This window comes from Salvelinus namaycush, chromosome 26, assembly GCF_016432855.1.
Source record: "Salvelinus namaycush isolate Seneca chromosome 26, SaNama_1.0, whole genome shotgun sequence".
In the NCBI taxonomy this organism is placed as follows: Eukaryota; Metazoa; Chordata; class Actinopteri; order Salmoniformes; family Salmonidae; genus Salvelinus; species Salvelinus namaycush.
In genome coordinates this window covers 22,207,502-22,220,961 of record NC_052332.1, presented here as the reverse complement: position 1 = coordinate 22,220,961, position 13,460 = coordinate 22,207,502, and the positions used below count along the sequence as shown (strand labels likewise).

The following is a 13,460-nucleotide window of genomic DNA, read 5'->3' as shown; positions in this document are numbered from 1 at the left end:
CAAACTTTAAATATCACTGTTCTCCTTTTTTTCCATTCATCACCCTCTCCCCCTCTGCATACATCTCATTTCCTCTTCCTCTCGCTCTCCTTCTCCCCCCTCTCCCTGTTCCATCCAGGAAAACTCTGCAGCTGTCTCGCCAGTTAAAGGACCAGGTGATGGAGGCCCAGGCGTGTTACAGCCTGGGGAACACCTACACTTTGCTGCAGCAGTACGAGAGAGCCATAGACTACCACCTCAAACACCTCCTCATAGCCCAGGAGCTCACTGACAGGTACACACACACCTATATGCACACTCGCATGCAGACACACACACACACACATACACACTTCCACACAAGCACCACAGGAGGTTGGTGGCACCTTAATTTGGGAGGACTCACTCGTGGTAATGAATGGTGCAGAATCAATAGAATGGTATCGGATGCATCAAGCACATTGTTTGATGCCATTCAATTTGCTCCGTTCCAGCCATTATTATGAGCCGTCCTCCCCTCAGCAGGCTCCACTGACATGCACACAAACCTTAAAACCTTACCATGCTTATTTTATGCTGTTTGATTTGTTCCTTCTCTAACTATGTTTTGATAGGGTTGGAGAGGGCCGTGCCTGCTGGAGTCTGGGAAATGCCTATGTGTCTTTAGGGAATCATCGCCAGGCCCTGCACTATGCCCGCAAACACCTGGATATCTCCAGAGAGGTAACCACTGCATTTTAAGGAGTTATATTACTCTGAAGTTCATTTTCAGACCAATATAAACTCAGCAAAAAAAGAAACGTCCTCTAACTGTCAACTGCGTTTATTTTCAGCAAACTTAACATGTGTAAATATTTGTATGAACATAACAAGATTCAACAACTGAGACAAACTGAACAAGTTCCACAGACACATGACTAACAGAAATTGAATAATGTGTCCCTGAACAAAGGGCGGGGTCAAAATGAAAAGTAACAGGCAGTATCTGGTGTGGCCACCAGCTGCATTAAGTACTGAAGTGCATCTCCTCCTCATGGACTGCACCAGATTTGCCAGTTCTTGCTGTGAGATGTTACCCCACTCTTCCACCAAGGCACCTGCAAGTTCCCAGACATTTCTGGGGGTAATGGCCCTAGCCCTCACCCTCCGATCCAACAGGTCCCAGACGTGCTCAATGGGATTGAGATCCGGGCCATTCGCTGGCCATGGCAGAACACTGACATTCCTGTCTTGCAGGAAATCACGCACAGAACGAGCAGTATGGCTGGTGGCATTGTCATGCTGGAGGGTCATGTCAGGATGAGCCTGCAGGAAGGGTACCACATGAGGGAGGAGGACGTCCTTCTTGTAACGCACAGCGTTGAGATTGCCTGCAATGACAACAAGCTCAGTCCGATGATGCTGTGACACACCGCCCCAGACCATGACGGACCCTCCACCTCCAAATCGATTCCGCTCCAGAGTACAGGCCTCGGTGTAATGCCCATTCCTTCGACGATATATGCAAATCCGACCATCACCCCTGGTGAGACAAAACCGCAACTCATCAGTGAAGAGCACTTTTTGCCAGTCCTGTCTGGTCCAGCGACGGTGGGTTTGTGCCCATAGGTGACTTTGTTGCCGGTGATGTCTGGTGAGAACCTGCCTTTACAACAGGCCTACAAGCCCTCAGTCCAGCTTCTCTCAGCCTATTGCGGACAGTCTGAGCACTGATGGAGGGATTGCGCATTCCTGGTGTAACTCGGGCAGTTGTTGTTGCCATCCTGTACCTGTCCCGCAGCTGTGATGTTCGGATGTACCGATCCTGTGCAGGTGTTGTTACACGTGGTCTGCCACTGCGAGGACGATCAGCTGTCCGTCCTGTCTCCCTGTAGCACTGTTTTAGGCATCTCACAGTACGGACATGGCAATTTATTGCCCTGGCCACATCTGCAGTCCTCATGCCTCCTTGCGGCATGCCTAAGGCACGTTCACGCAGATGAGCAGGGACCCTGGGCATCTTTCTTTTGGTGTTTCTCAGTCAGTAGAAAGGCCTCTTTAGTGTCCTAAATTTTCATATCTGTGACCTTAATTGCCTATCGTCTGTAAACTGTTAGTGTCTTAACAACATTGTTTATGGTTCATTGAACAGGCATGGGAAACGGTCTTTAAACCATTTACAATGAAGATCTGTGAAGTTATTTGGATTTTTACGAATTATCTTTGAAAGACCGTGTCCTGAAAAAGGCCAGTTTCTTTTTTTGCTGAGTTCATTTGCCGTTGATATTATCAGACTAACAATAATCAGACAGAAAGTGAAATCCCATACACCTACAGTCAACAAGGTATTTTTCTCTTTCCCTTCTCCCTCTCTCAGATTGGGGACAGGAATGGCGAGTTGACTGCCAGGATGAATGTGGAGCAGCTGATGGAGGCTCTGGGGGTCAACGAGAGTGACCTTTCACCCTGCGGGTCAGAGTTTGAGGTGCAAGGTATGAGGGAGATTTCCTTCTATGGTTCTACCCTGAACTTGTATTTTCAGTGTGAGAGGGAGACTTAAGGCTTTCGCATACATAGGTTCGGTTTGCTCCTAGGCTAGGCGAAGTAATCGTTTGTGCTCGCATACTCCCTTAAAATAACTTTGCTTTAAAAACGAGAAGAAAGCGGCAATATTACTGTTTATCCCTCTTGAGATGCCGTATAAACAACATAGCCAGTACACTTCCTCAAAATAGTCAGAATTAATCTAAGATAACTCAAGAAATCTGTTATGAATTTGGATGTTTTTGCCGAGGAGGTCTTAGTCGTGCAATTTTACGTCGAACTAAGATGTTTGGTGCAGTGTTTCTCAAGTGATTTTTTTTTTACATGAAAACTAGTCTGTCGTTGAATGACAACAAACACTTCATTGGGGAATCCCTACTGTTGACCAATCCCAGACAAAGAGTCTGAGACTTTCGCACACCCGAACTTCAGCTTGCCATTTGTGTTTGAACAGCCCAAAAAAATAACTACCAAACACCAAAACAAACCAATAAATGTGCAAACTGTTTCAACTTGGAAGCCTATGTTAAGCTTAACAGTATAGAAATTATGACCACGTGCCAGAGTCTGGTGTAGTGGTGAATGCTCCCAACTTTGGACCACATATGCCCCCTGGAACCTAAAAACAAAGGAGAACAAATTTATACATAAATGATGACCATTGGAGTCTTTTTTGGAAAAGGATAAGGTTAACCCATAGATATTGGTTTGATTCTAGATGTGTGTTTGTTCCCTTGATGGTTCAGTGTAGGATTTGAGGGTAGATACGAGCCTTATAGGGTTAATTCTACCTGGAGCTCTAAAATCAAAACATGCTGAACTAACAGTCCAAATTAATCTATTTTTGTTGTTTATTTGAGTAGATTTAAAATTTGACCCATGTCTGCACTTTTTTAAACATGAGTTAATCCCTATGTGGATAAGAAATACAAAAACAAACTAAAGGGGATGGTTATATTTCTTTTGATAACCGACCCAGACATACTTTTTCTGGGTGATACTAATGACCATAGTAATAATAATTATCAACATGGAAAGCCCTATATAGTATTTTCTGTTTTTGACATGCAGAGGCACTGCCCAGCTCGCTCTCCATCTCCATACCACATCCCGCCCTCACACAATCCCGGGCACACTCTCGCTCTCTCTCTCTCTCTCACACACACACACACGCTCAGAAGGAAAACATCCCACCACTCCTCCAGCCAAACTCTTGAGTTGAGAGAGATGCTGGACCTGTGATGGGTTCTCACAGGATACTTATTGGACGCTGCAAATGGAATTAAACTATAGACTAATAACAATTATAGCAACAGTTTATTTTCAATTTATGTGACTGACAACAATTACTTTACCATAGCTCTTCAGAGTATGAGGTAAGCCTTTGAATTATTTGAATGTACCGTAAATGGTATTGGACGCTTTGCCCTTCTAGTTGCTATGGATCTGTAAAGAATAGTCAAGCGGTTTGAATGCATACTTGAGAAGGCTTATGTGAAATTCTATAACCTATTCTCTATTCAATTGGTTGAGGGAGATGTATGTATATGTCAGAGGTGGATTGAGTTTTGCAAAGCTCAGAATAAGCTTTAGAGAATGCATACATTTGTCCTTCGCAGAGCCACGGGCTTAGATAAATTATGTATGCAGAGTAATGTCTCATTGTGCTTCTGTCAACAGAATCCTTCTCTGCTGATAATGCATCTTAGTGAATGCATTATGTATGCCCCTCTAAAAGGACTTCTGTAGAAGGATAGAGTCATCATTTCAGCTCGATCGTTCTGAGATTGGATTCAATCCATCGCGGATCAGAGGATGGAGTCATTTAGCAGATGCTCTTATCCAGAGCGACATAGTTAGTGCATTCATCTTAAGTTAGCTATGTGGGACAACCACATATCACAGGCATAAAAAGGACATTTTTCCCCAATAAAGTAGCTGTCAGTAGAGTCAGAGCTAGAAAGGGGCCTGGGGGGTCAAGATACTTTTTGAAGAGGTAGGTTTTCAGATGTTTTCCTAAGATGGGCAGGGACTCTGCTGTCCCAGCTTCAAGGGGAAGCTGGTTCCACCATTAGGGTGCCAGGACAGAGGAGAGCATGGACTGGACTGAGCGGGAGTTGCCCTCCTGTAGGGGTTGGAGGGCCAAGAGACCGGAGGTGGCAGAATGGAGTGCTCGGGTTGGGGTGTAGGGTTTGAGCATAGCCTGAAGGTAGGGTGGGGCAGTTCCTTTTGCTGTTCCGTAGGTAAGCACCATGGTCTTGTAGTGAAGGCAAGCTTCGACTGGAAACCAGTGGTGTGGGGAGGAGCGTGGTGACATGAGAATTTCGGAAGGTTGAAAACCAGGCAGGCTGCAGCATTCTGGATAAGTTGCAAGGATTTGCTGGCACAAGCGGGGAGCCCAGCCAACAACGAGTTGCAGTAGTCCAGACAGGAGAGGACAAGTGCCTGGATTAGGACCTGCGCCGCTTCCGGTGTGAGGTAGGGTTGTACTCTATGGATGTTGTAGAGCATGACCCTGCAGGAGCGAGTCACTGCTTTGATGTTTGCAGAGAACGACGGTGTTGTCCAGGGTCACGCCAAGATTCTTTGTACTCTGGGAGTGTGACACTGGAGTTGTCAACCATGATGGAGAGGTCTTGGATCGGGCAGGCCTTCCCCGGGGGAAAGAGCAGCTCTGTCTTGGTGGTGGGCCGACATCCAAGTTGAAATTTCTGCCAGGCACGCAGAGATGCATGTCGCCACCTATGTGTCAGAAGGGGGAAAGAGAAAAGTAGTTGTGTCATTCGCAATTGAAATGATGGGAGAGACGGTGTGAGGATATGATGGAGCCGAGTGAGTTGGTTTATAGAGAGAAGAGGGCCTAGAACCGAGCCCTGTTGGACACCAGTAGCGAGAGTATTTGGTGCAGACACAGATTCTCTCCACGTCACTTAGTAGGAGCAGCCTGGCAGGTAGGATGCAATCCAAGAGTGTGCAGAGCCTGAGACGCCTAGCCCTGAGAGGGTGGAAAGGAGGATCTGATGGTTTACGATGTCGAAGTCATCGGGCAGGTTGTCGGGCGGCCAGGCCTCACTAGTCACAGGATGTCATCTGGAGAGAGCGGGGAGAAAGAGGTCAAGGCGTAGGGTAGTACTGTGTGAGTGAGACCAGTGGACTCAATAGGTGATTGAGTAGCGGATGTTGTCAACCTTCTTTTCGAAGTGATTGACAAAGTCGACTGCAGAGAGGGAGGGTTGGAGGGTTAAGGAGGGAGGATAAGATAGAAAATAGTTTCCTAGGTTTAGAGGCAGAAGCTTGACATTTAGAGTGGTAGAAAGTGGCTTTAGTAGTGGATACAGAAGAAGAGAAGGTAGAGAGGAGGGAGTGAAAGGATAATAGGTCCTCCGGAAGTTTTGTTTTGCTCCATTTCTGCTCAGCTGCCAGCAGCCTTGTTCTGTAAGCTCGCAATGGGTCACTCAGCCACTGAGCAGGAGGGGAGGGCCGAGCCGGCCGGGAGGAAAGGGGACAGTGTGAGTCATAGGATGCGGAAAGGGAGGAGAGTAGGGTCAAAGAGGCAGATTCAGGAGGGAGAAGGATTTAGCAGAACGGAGAGATGATAGAATAGAAAAGGAGAGAGTGCTGGGAGAGAGAAAGTGAAGATTGCAACAGCGCATCCATCTGAGTAGGAGCTGAGTGGTTAAGGTTGGAGGAAAGGGTGACAGAAAAGGAAACAAATGAGTGATCAGAGAACTGCAGGGGTGTTGCAATGAGATTAGTAGGCTAGAAGCCTCTAGTAAAGATAATGTCAAGCGTATTGCCTGCCTTGTGAGTTGGAGGGGATTGGGAAAGGGTGAGGTCAAAAGAGGCAAGGAGGGGAAATAAAATAAATAAATCAAAGGCAAACATCGGGAGGTTGAAGTTGCCAAGTGTAAAGGAAATAAGTTAACCCATTCATGTCCATAACGGAAATGTATCATTTCCTTTAGTACACAGGTTCTCTGAACTTAATGATGGACAAATCTGAAGAAATGTTCTAAATCGGCCAAAGCGTTTGTCTGCAATGTGAGTTTTTGATATTGTAATGAATTTAGTCTTTGGAGACATGAGGTTACTGTTTTTGGCACATTTCATGAATTAAGTCCTGTGAATACATCTTCAAATGATCAAATCGTAATTTTTGGTATGTAGATAGTCGGGACCATTTTTATATATAATTTTTAAATATATATACATACACATATATAAATATCAAAAGAAATCCTCTCTCCCGCTCCATTGATTTACATTGGATTTGCATATGCTGTGAATACATGTTCAATACATGTTCAAATGGTCAGATCTTAATTTTTGATGTATAGCTTGTCCGCATTCAGAAAGTATTCAGACCCTGTGACTTTTTCCACATTTTGTTACATTACAGCCTTATTCTAAAATGTATTAAATAGTTTCAATCAATCTACACACAATACCCCATAATGACAAAGCAAACACAGGTTTTTATACATTTGAGCAAATTTACAATAAACCCCCCCCACAAAAATATCACATTTACATAAGTATTCAGACCCTTTACTCAGTACTTTGTTGAAGCACCTTTGGCAGCGATTACAGCCTCGAGTCTTCTTTGGTATGAAGCTACAAGCTTGGAGTTTATCCCATTCTTCTCTGCAGATCCTCTCAAGCTCTATCAGGTTGGATGGGGAGCGTCGCTGCACAGCTATTTTTAGGTCTATCCAGAGATTTTAGATCGTGTTCAATTCCGGGCTCTTGCTGGGCCACTTAAGGACATTCAGAGACTTGTCTCGAAGCCCCTCCTGCGTTGTCTTGGCTGTGTGCTTAGTGAACCTTCGCCCCCAGTCTGAAGTCCAGAGCATTCTGGAGCAAGTTTTCATCAAGGATCTCTCTGTACTTTGCTCCGTTCATCTTTCGCTCGACTAGTCTCCCAGTCCCTGTTGCTGAAAAACATGCCCACAGCATGATGCTGCCACCACCATGCTTCACCGTCGGGATGATGCCAGGTTTCCTCCAGACGTGACGCTTGGCATTCAAGCCAAAGAGTTCAATATTGGTTTTATCAGACCATAGAATCTTGTTTCTCATGGTCTGAGAGTCCTTTAGGTGCCTTTTGGCAAACTCCAAGCGTGCTGTCATGTGCCTTTTTTATTGAGTGGCTTCCGTCTGGCCACTCTATCATAAAGGCCTGATTGGTGGAGTGCTGCTGAGTTGGGAAATCCTTCCAGAAGGACAACCATCTCCACAGAGAAACTTTGGAGTTCTGTCATAGTGACCATCGGGTTCTTGGTCACCAGCCTGACCAAGGCCCTTCTCCCCCGAAAAGCTCAGTTTGGCCGGGCATCCAGCTCTAGGAAGAGTGTTGGTGGTTGCAAACTTATTTCATTTAAGTATAATGGAGGCCACTGTGTTCTTGGGGACCTTCAAAGCTGAATAACTTTTTTAGTTCTCTACCCCAGATCTGTGCCTCGACACAATCCTGTCTCGGAGCTCCACGGGCAATTCCTTCGACCTCAGAGCATGTCAGAGCAAAAACCAAGCTATGTCAACTGTGGGACCTTATATAGACTGGTATTTGCCTTTCCAAATCATGTCCAATCAATTGAATTTCCCACAGGTGGACTCCAATCAAGTTATAGAAACATCTCAAGGATGATCAATGGAAACAGGATGCACCTGAGCTCAATTTTGAGTCTCATAGCAAAGGCTATGAATACTTATGTAAATAAGGTATTTCTGTTTGTTATTTTTAATACATTTGCAAAAATGTATAAAACCTGTTTTGGCTTCGTCATTATGGGGTATTGTGTGTAGATTGAAGAGTAAAATGTGTTATTTCCTCCATTTTAGAATAAGGCTGTAACGTAACAAAATGTGCAAAAAGGGAAGAGGTTGAACACTTTCCAAATGTGCTGTATATTTCGAAAGTATATATATATTTATATATTGGTCCGGACAATCTATACACCAAAAATTATTCATTAATATATGACCATTGGAACATGTAATCACATGACTTAATTTGTGACGTGTAAAAAAAAATTGTAACCGCACTTATACAAAGACTAAATATAGTTCAATACAGAAACGTCTGTAGTTTACAAATGACAATGAGTTGAATCATACTGTATATTTAGCATATTTGGGCTTGGAATAGGTCAATTAACAATAATATATGCTTTTAAACAATTTAATTTGGAAAAGTCATTTGAATGATTCTTTATATTTTCTCAATTTTGATACTGGAAATTAGATAATGACAATCAATCTTAACATTTCAATGTGGCCTGCCTAGACACTTGTACTAACTATGTTGACACCAAATTTCATGGATTTACATAAATTGTTCAGTGGCGCATTTTGATATTGTACTAAATATAGTAAAAGGATGTGAATGGGTTTTAATGTTTCTCCCAGACAGACATGCACTGTTACTCATTCACGTACGGTTATACAAATGACACACCCTGCAATTCTACATGTAGTAAGAGTTGAGAGGAAATCCATGTATTGTCTTTTTCTTACCCATTTATGTCATTGTGATATATTGTTTAAAAAATATTCAGGCAATATACTCTGTATATTCCTAGAGAACGGCAATGTTCTAAGGCTATGACAGGAGAAAGATGAAGGGACCATGTGAGAAATAATCTAATGAAGATAGACTGATAGATGGAATGTTGAGTGGTCATTGTTTGAGGTCACTTGAGGTAATTCCGGTCAATTGCATCTTCTATTGAGTCCGGGTTGGGAGGAAAGGGTTAGTCAGGTGGACACAGCCCTGCTCTGTGTATGGAGAGGACGTGTTGGATGTTTATTTGAGACAGAGACGGTCTGTTTGGATCAGCAGGCCCATGCTGTACAGACTGTGGTTAGGTGGGACCCAGCCCTGGCACTGCCACCTCGCAAAATGGAAATACAATGAGAAGACAGACATTCAGGTTGTTATAATGGTGATGACGTTTGGAGTATTGTAGTTTGCGATTCATTGGTGCTTAGTGTTTTCTATACAAGAATAACTTTATGCCTTACTATTTGCAAATTGTCAAACTAGTATGTAATTTCGGACTGTGTTGTGTCTATTCATTTGGGGGAATTCCAATCTGAGTTAAGCCACCGTAAATAATTCCCTTTTAATGCACTTTTCTCTCTACGCATTTTCTGACCTTGCTTTGCTATTAACCTGCTATTAATTTAGGGTGGAGATTAAAAAAAATAAGGTGTGGCAGTGTGTCTTCAGATATTCTGTCCTTGATTTAATTCCCTCATAATTTCACCACATTTACACATGATGGAAGATGAATAAGGTGGAGCAACCTGTCGGTTCCAAGTGGAACAACATCTACTTTCTTTTTCCCATAGAAATAACAGCATTCTCCATAAACTGTCATTTATAAATTCATAAGAACTATTGATAAGCGCTAGGTAAATGAGTAAGCCTTTTGGATAAGGGGATTGTAAATATAAATGACAATTGTTTTATATATATTTTACCTTATGATTGCTGGAGACAAATGTGAAACAAGTCATATGGCAGCAAACTGAAGCATATCAACATACTGTATCACCTTTTCCACAGTGAAGTTTATGATTATGCTGGCCTTACAACTTGATGAAATTGGGGCACCCAAGCTATCAGCTTCTGTAGCCATGAGCAAATGACAGTATAGCACCAAACCTACACGTTTGATTTATGATTTCTATAATGTTTTAATTATATGCCCAGACTTTTTTCACTTTTTTCAAAACAATTTGTATCATGTTAAATATTAGCCACTATCGGTAGCCACCGTCAGTTATACCCACATTTATAACTGTCAGTGACTTTAGTGTTAGTTCCCTTACATATTACATCATTCAATTACGTTGTTATTTTACTGTTCATTCCTCTGTCATGTTTGTGTGGTTTTTCATGAGGATCTCTAGCAATAGTGGATCATATTAGGCTAACGTATTATAAGTTGTGCAGTAATTTGGGACATGTAGTCTATTTGAATCATGATGGAACGCAAAACATACATAACAGTTCAAAACTAGAGCTTGTCGCACGGTTCACCACGACTGGACTGTTGTCGTCACAGTTCCATGATTATTGAGGATTATTATGGTAGATTTATAGGACTACTGTTCAACCCCTATTGTACACTTTTCTCACCTTCCAATATTTTATGGATTGAACAATTGAATATGGCAACTTTCAGGGGGAATCAAACCACTATTTCTGATTCACCAAACATTTTTTGTGTAAATTTTTGTGAGTCTGTTGAGCTATGTTTTATTAAAAGGTACACCAAATTTAAAGGGATGTCTTTATTTAGATAAATGTACTGAAAAACCTATTGAATGAAAACTCCATGAGAAAATCTGTTGGCCAGCAAGTGGGAGGGTTTTCAGCAATTTAATTAAATGTATTCAACGTGCGCAAGGGAACCACTCCTGCAAAGTCTGTTACGCACCTGTATACTGTAAATCTGAATCTCAACTACTGAAGTGCATAGGAAAGGTGTACATTTCCTAATTCTGAATCGGGCCCTTGATGTGCATGTCTGAGATAACTAGGCCTTCAGTGAGTCCATACACTGGACACGTGAGAGCCGAAGGAAACCAGTGTAGATAGATTTGGGATGGCCAAATCCAGCAAGAAACCAACATATATGTTTTTAGATAAATAAAGTTAGGTGATTATGTCCCAGTCCAGACAGACATAACACAGACCATGTATGACAACAAAATATTTGGTTGTGTATACTGGGTACGGTGTAGAGTGAGTGATGGTAATCATCAAGCATTACATTTTCCCCTCTAAACAAATACACAGATGGGTTCTGTGATGCACATAACAGAAACACAATGAAAATAGAGATGTCAAGTTTTGAAGAATTAGGCCCCAGACACATGGTTCAAATCTATTGGTCAATTCATGAAGCAAAAATAAAAACGTTCAGAATAATGATAATAACATAACTTTCTAAATGTAATTGCTAATCCAATCCAAATAATTCTATAGCTAACGATACAACCAAATACATAGAGTTTTATTTTTTTACTTTCCAAGTGTCACATGACTGATAGATCTACGTAGATAGAACAAGCATGAGAAGTGGACTGCAGAAGTGGACGTAAAGGGTACGTCGGTAGGGCTGTGACGTTTGTGTATTTTTGGGTAACGATTGTCATGCAAATGGTACGGTAATTGTCAATTTTCAATTTTGTTGAAAAATGTTGTGAGCTTGTAATAAATACAACACAGCCTTGATGACACCCCTATCTCAAAAACGAATGGTTTTAACCGCTTGGAACTTTTGGAAATTATGCTTCTCTTCCAGACTATGCTGTTCTGCTCGTAAAATGATTACCAACTCTAACCACTTCAAATGACAAACTCATATTACGTAAACTATATCTACTTCAATATAAAGTTGAATCCCCCTTCCCCTAAAATAAATATATTAAGATGATTATGAAGATACTTTTTTAAAGTTCACAGTTATTGTCGGTTACACAATAATTGTGCCAGCCCTACACATTCTCCATATCTCAGTGCAGGCTGTCCAGCTCACACCCTGGCCCAACATTCCCTATGGGTTCATGGCTCGTAAAGGGCCCCTTATCCACAGTCTTTTTACTTGGCTGTCTGACTAAACCTCGTCCTCACCACACATCACAAGACCATCTGTTTGAGCTGTATGGGAAACAGTCTAGATATGTGTTTTGGTTTTATGTTTATAAAGGTTTATCGGTTGAACAATGTAGTTTTTGAATGGTCACCCTACAGAACCTTTTGTAATACATCAATGTTAGAGACATTGGTAAGATAACGTTATTGCACCCTTTATAAGGGGTTTGTAAACTATTTTTAAACTGTTTAAACCTTTTAGATGTATAGTCCCTTGTTTAGGGGTCTCACGTGGTTCTGGTACCGGTTCCGACTGACATTTTTGCTTATAAATGGATCTATGGACACCGTAGATCAGAATTGGGGTAGCCCTGGTAGCATTAGTCCTGGTTCCCACGGACGCAGTAGTATATTTAGACCGCCTGTGAGAGGTAGGATGTGAAATCTAAGTAGCACATTCAGAGATAAAATAATTCATAGATTAAACAAAAAACACTTTGTTTAATATGAGATGAAAGGCAAGTTCTTAACGAGTTCAGGAAGCCAAGCTAGAGCTATGTGTGACGTTCACAGTTGTGGGAGCAGATGTTTTGATCAAGAGAGCACATTTTCTCTAACACTAAACATACAAATATGTATTTTAGAGTTATAAGGAATCTTATAGTGGTTTAATAATTTTATTATGCTATATTTAGAAAACACATGTCAATTCAAGCCGTATCCATACAGTTTTGTTGAATAGGAAATACGTCATAAAATATTTCGTAGTTTCATATTTGTACTGTGTACTTGAGCTTGTGTTCTCAAAAGTGACTACACCTCGGCAATGTATAACTATTTTTACCAGAAAGGTGAGATTTTGACCTTTCTTGGAGTATGCAGCATTACTAGTTATTGTTTGTTTATGGTCCTCTCATAATAAATATTTACTTTCAGGGATTACGTAGATGACATTTTAGATTACATGTATTAATAGATTGTGATGATCATCCAGATTCGATCAGAAATGAAAACATATTGTATTAAGATCAAGGGTGTGGGGTTTCCACATCACTAAGGTCATTAACAAAACAGGCACCAGTAGCACAAATAGAATGCAAAGGGGAAGTTTATTAGGGATTTTCGTACACGGGGAAAGAAGGGGGAATTCACCAATCACCTAACAGTCCACAAGCCGTTCCCTTTGTCAGTTCCGTTTTCCAGGGGTAATCCGCACACTCGGGTCATCAGCCAATCCGGTCCGGTACACAAGGGGGTTAGTCCGACAGTCCAGGTCACAACGTGTAATCTCACAGATAGTAATCTGTCTTCATAACGCTCTTGGTTCTCTCCTACTCTGCCTCGTTGTGAA

The 13,460-nt window shown here is 42.0% G+C and overlaps 1 protein-coding gene across 1 annotated transcript in view; it reads left to right on the top strand.

Moving 5' to 3' along the window:
- The window catches only part of LOC120021255 (G-protein-signaling modulator 1-like), a 56,115-nt gene that overhangs the window by 26,519 nt on the left and 16,136 nt on the right, over positions 1–13,460 (top strand). Inside the window, exons 7-9 of the mRNA XM_038964926.1 lie at positions 119–274; positions 594–702; positions 2,336–2,450. Coding sequence (XP_038820854.1) covers positions 119–274; positions 594–702; positions 2,336–2,450 — 380 coding nt within the window. The remainder of the gene's footprint in view (positions 1–118; positions 275–593; positions 703–2,335; positions 2,451–13,460) is intronic.